The 4180-nt window shown below is 38.5% G+C and overlaps 1 protein-coding gene across 1 annotated transcript; it reads right to left on the bottom strand.

Annotated features, from left to right (window-relative positions):
* Positions 1-585: 585 nt before the first annotated feature.
* LOC117918761 (G-type lectin S-receptor-like serine/threonine-protein kinase CES101) lies at positions 586-3860 on the bottom strand. The gene is made up of 7 exons (XM_034835648.1): positions 2557-3860; positions 2249-2341; positions 2029-2165; positions 1756-1963; positions 1411-1648; positions 1183-1333; positions 586-1062 (listed from the first exon to the last, which is right to left on the bottom strand). Exons 1-7 carry the CDS (start codon positions 3719-3721, stop codon positions 847-849), a joined length of 2208 nt encoding a protein of 735 aa, XP_034691539.1. The 5' UTR covers positions 3722-3860; the 3' UTR covers positions 586-846.
* Positions 3861-4180: the final 320 nt, after the last annotated feature.

The raw sequence follows: 4180 nt of genomic DNA on the forward strand, positions 1-4180 counted from the left end.
TCTTTCAGTTGGCATGGTGCTTTTGGAAGGAGCAAAATAACAGAAGCTTGGGTAGGGAGGGAAAAGGGATTAGAACTTTGGAAAGAAACCTTCAAGATATGGTTCTAAGGTCCTAGTATAACTGGTTGAAGGATGTTACCTACGAGGTTCTCATTTTCAGATTTCATTTTTCTGCTTGTTGCTTAGATGCATGCTTTGACTGTTCATTTGCCCATTCTGCACTTTGAAAAAAAAAAGAAAAAAAAAATTCATTGTTGTGGATGTTCTGCGTAACAGGCCTTGGATTTGCCCTATTTGGTATTAGAAGTTTGGAAAGCAACCTTCAAGCTATCTATATTATGCATCCTCATGAAGACATTTATCTTTTTGTGACGGGTGACAAATGTTATAAATCAAAATTCTATGTTTTAGTCTGCTTAGTTGATGTTAAGTCATGTTTGAATAATTTTACTGTGAATAGATTTCCTCTCGACTCTAAGACATAAACATGCACACTGTTGCCACCTTGTGTTTTGATCATTATTCAATGGCAAATGATGAATTATAGAACATATACATGGCCTACTTTGGCTAAGATAAATATAAAGACACGAAGATATAGATAGACATATATCATAATATGTTTTGGAGAGAAAAAGGGCAAATAGAGCTCCAGAATACATGCGTACAAATATGTTCCAAATGATCATAAAACCAGCTTCAGTTCAGTTGTCATCTTATATAAATCAACAAAACGTAAATAAAGAAAAGCTTACCCTGAGGCAATCAAATTCTCATCTCATCTCATCTTGATCCACCTTCCATCTCTCAAGTAGTTACACTTGCATATCAGAACAACTCCTTGGCTCATCTGAGCGCAAAAATTGCGGGTGGATTTGGCTCGGGTGGCTCCCTTGTGTTAAGCATGGAGCAAACATCTGACATTGTAGGCCTCTCTTCATGCTTCTGTATACACAAGAGAGCAACACGAATCCATCTCACTATTTGGGTTGTTGAGTGGGGACCCACCATCGCTGGATCCACTAGTTTCAAGCTATTGCCTTCTCCCCATAACTTCCAAGCCTGAACCCAGTTCATTTTACGGACCATTTACTTACGAGGCTAGTATGAAAATTTTGGAAGCATGCATTGGGTATTGATAATAATGTATGTCGAGACTAATATGAGATCTGACGGACTTACATTTCGTATAAGACTTAAGTTGTCACCCTTACAATCAGGGGGAATAATCCTCTGGCCGCTCACAATCTCCAACATCAGGACCCCAAAGCTATAAACATCTGTTTTCGGTGAACACCATCCCTCAATGACATACTCAGGTGGCATGTAACCACTGCATCCACAATAGAAATTTCAATCCATTAGACTGAAGAAGAAAGCAGATAAATAAACAAGAGTCGAGGCACTTACAATGTTCCAACAATATTATTGGTTTTTACTTCTGATGCATTTGGCTCAAAAATTCTGGCAGTGCCAAAATCAGAAATTTTGGGGTTCATGTCATCATCAAGTAGGATGTTACTTGCTTTTAGATCTCTATGAACCATGTTTAATCTTGAATGTTTGTGCAAGTAATCAAGTCCTTGCGCAATCCCCTCGATTATATTGCACCGTGTATTCCAGTCCAACCCCTTTCTTCCAGCAGGAGCTGAAAATTTGGGTGAACACAACTAGTAAATTGTTTTATGCCAAAAACATAAAAGCATAGGAAAAAGTTATGCAAACAACAGGAAGGAAAAAGGGAGGTATTAAAACCAAAGAGGACGTCTTCCAAGCTTCTGTTGGGCATGAACTCATAGATTAACATCTTTTCTTCTCCCTCGATGCAGTAACCCAAAAGTCTGACAAGATTTCTGTGTTGTTGTTTGGCAATCAGTCTTTCATTATCAAACTGCTCTGGTCCCTGTCTGGAATCCCTTGAAAGTCTCTTCACTGCTATTTCTTGGCCCGTGGATAATTTCCCCTGCAAAAATAATCCACAATCCATAACGAAGCTTTAAATGAGGTACTTCAACAAATTATAATTACCTTATAGACAGAACCAAAACCACCCTTTCCAATTTTATTTTCATCTGAAAAGTTATTCGTGGCAGCCATAACAGAAACTAAACTGAACTGTTTGACATTGTCAATTGATGATTTGCGCCTTTTACGAGAAGTTTCCCCTGTTATACCAGAAGCCACAAGTCCAATTATCCAACCCATTAACAAATGGCATTGCTATTATCTACAAAAGTTAAAATACTACCTCTGGAGTTTCTCTGTGAACAACAAAAGACAGCTAACAAGAACAGAAATACTACTACAACGAGAATGATAATCCATATCCACCAAGGCTTCCCTGCATAGGTAGAAGTTAATAAATTTTATTGTTAGAGCAGAACGAGAGAGAGAGAGAGAGAGAGGGTCTTTAATGGTTTTGCTATAGGTCCTCTAATGGTAGACGATTATACAGTAGGACTTTTTTTGTAGGTTTGTAAATTTGATGAAGATGTGAGATTTACCAAGTACTTTGTTTTGGTTACTTCTCGGAATGCAATACATAGAGCCTCTTACCTATGTCTTCTGATGAGGACAAAACGTAGAGCTCCTCCTGATTTGCATCACCCACTTGGGCTCGTGGCAATTTATCCCTCCAAAACTGACATCCAGTTCCATTGGTGAATACAGTATTACAAGCAGTACAAGAACAATTGTTCCTGCATATAGCCTGACAATCACTAAGGCCCAAGCTCGTATCTATGTTCATTAATGATGGATATCCTGAATTGAGAACCGATTGCTTCATGAATTGGAAGTCTCTAGTCCTGCAAGTGGGTGGCTCTTGCACTGCACACCCTGGATATTTGTCATAAGGATCACACATATCTTCCTTCACGAATAGAGTTCCGTAAGTGTCAAAAAATCCCCCTCTCCAGTTCAATACCCACTTTGAAATAGCTCCGTCTTGAACTGAATAGCTGAAGTAGATCTCGTTGTCATTACAAACACTGATGAAATAGTAGATGTTATGGTGAGTTTGAATGAACTCAAAACTCCGATCTTTCAGAATTCCACTGCTCCAGTAGATGTCCCCCCGGCGTTTCATTATCAATTGTGTGCCATTCCATTCTAGAGTGAAAGTCCCAGGATCAGGCACTTGTTCGTTTATCCACGAAGCAAGTGACCAGTTTTGCCCGGTTTTCAAGTTGATGCCTAGTTTCATCCCAGGCAGGAGCGTGTCTGTAGGATCATCGAAACTTTCCCATAGTGTCTGCTTCACAGATCCATCTGAATTTAACGCAGACACAACAAAATTTCCAGAATCAAGCAAGGTAGCTATGGAGTTTCTGGATGCTTGATTGGAATTCAAGACAATTGGATCACCCCCACTGTGAATGATCATCAATGTTCCATTGCCATCCAGCATGAGATTTGCATTGGTGCCAGATATAGGGTTGTCTCTGTTAGCAACCCAAACTTTCTTGTTGTTAACATCACTTGTGTACCAGATTCCTAAATAACTGCGGGTGTCCAAGCTAAAGAACCCCAGTGTGAAAGTCTCTTGTGCCGAAACCAGTAGCTTCGAGAATTGAAGCCCTTCCCCAGGTTTGATGCTGTCTGTGTGTGCACTACAAAAGCAAGGCCTTCCCAAACAGACACATGACAAGATAAAGAAGAAAAAACCCAACCCCTGACCCATTCGCAAGTAAGAGGAGAAACCACCAAAGGATGAGTACATGATTTAGGATTTACTTACCTGAGTTTCCTAAAAATTGAGCATTACCAAAGGGTGGACTTTTCATGTCGGCAGTGGTGACTCGTCAAGTGTACTGAATCTTACAATGCCGACCTCGGTAAGGTAACCCCCTCACACTTAGAATGCCCCCCCTCCGGTGTTGGGTCTTGCAGCTCAACTTGGTAAAAGGCTATTGCCCTTTAAAATTTTGACATTCACAAAATTTTAAAATAAGATAACCGTTTATGTAAGAATATATGCATTATACTAAAACTATGTGTGGTTCCAAAAACACTAAAAAAAGAAAAATAATATTAAAAAAATAATTTTATATTTTTTTCTTATTTTTTTATGCTTGGTTAATAATAAAAAAGTCAAATGTAATAAAAATTAGTAAAAAATTTCTATATTTTTAAATTATTTAATATTTATATAAAAGACATATAAATGAATTGAATTTGA

The sequence above is a fragment of the Vitis riparia genome, chromosome 7 (assembly GCF_004353265.1).
Source record: "Vitis riparia cultivar Riparia Gloire de Montpellier isolate 1030 chromosome 7, EGFV_Vit.rip_1.0, whole genome shotgun sequence".
Classification (NCBI taxonomy): Eukaryota; Viridiplantae; Streptophyta; class Magnoliopsida; order Vitales; family Vitaceae; genus Vitis; species Vitis riparia.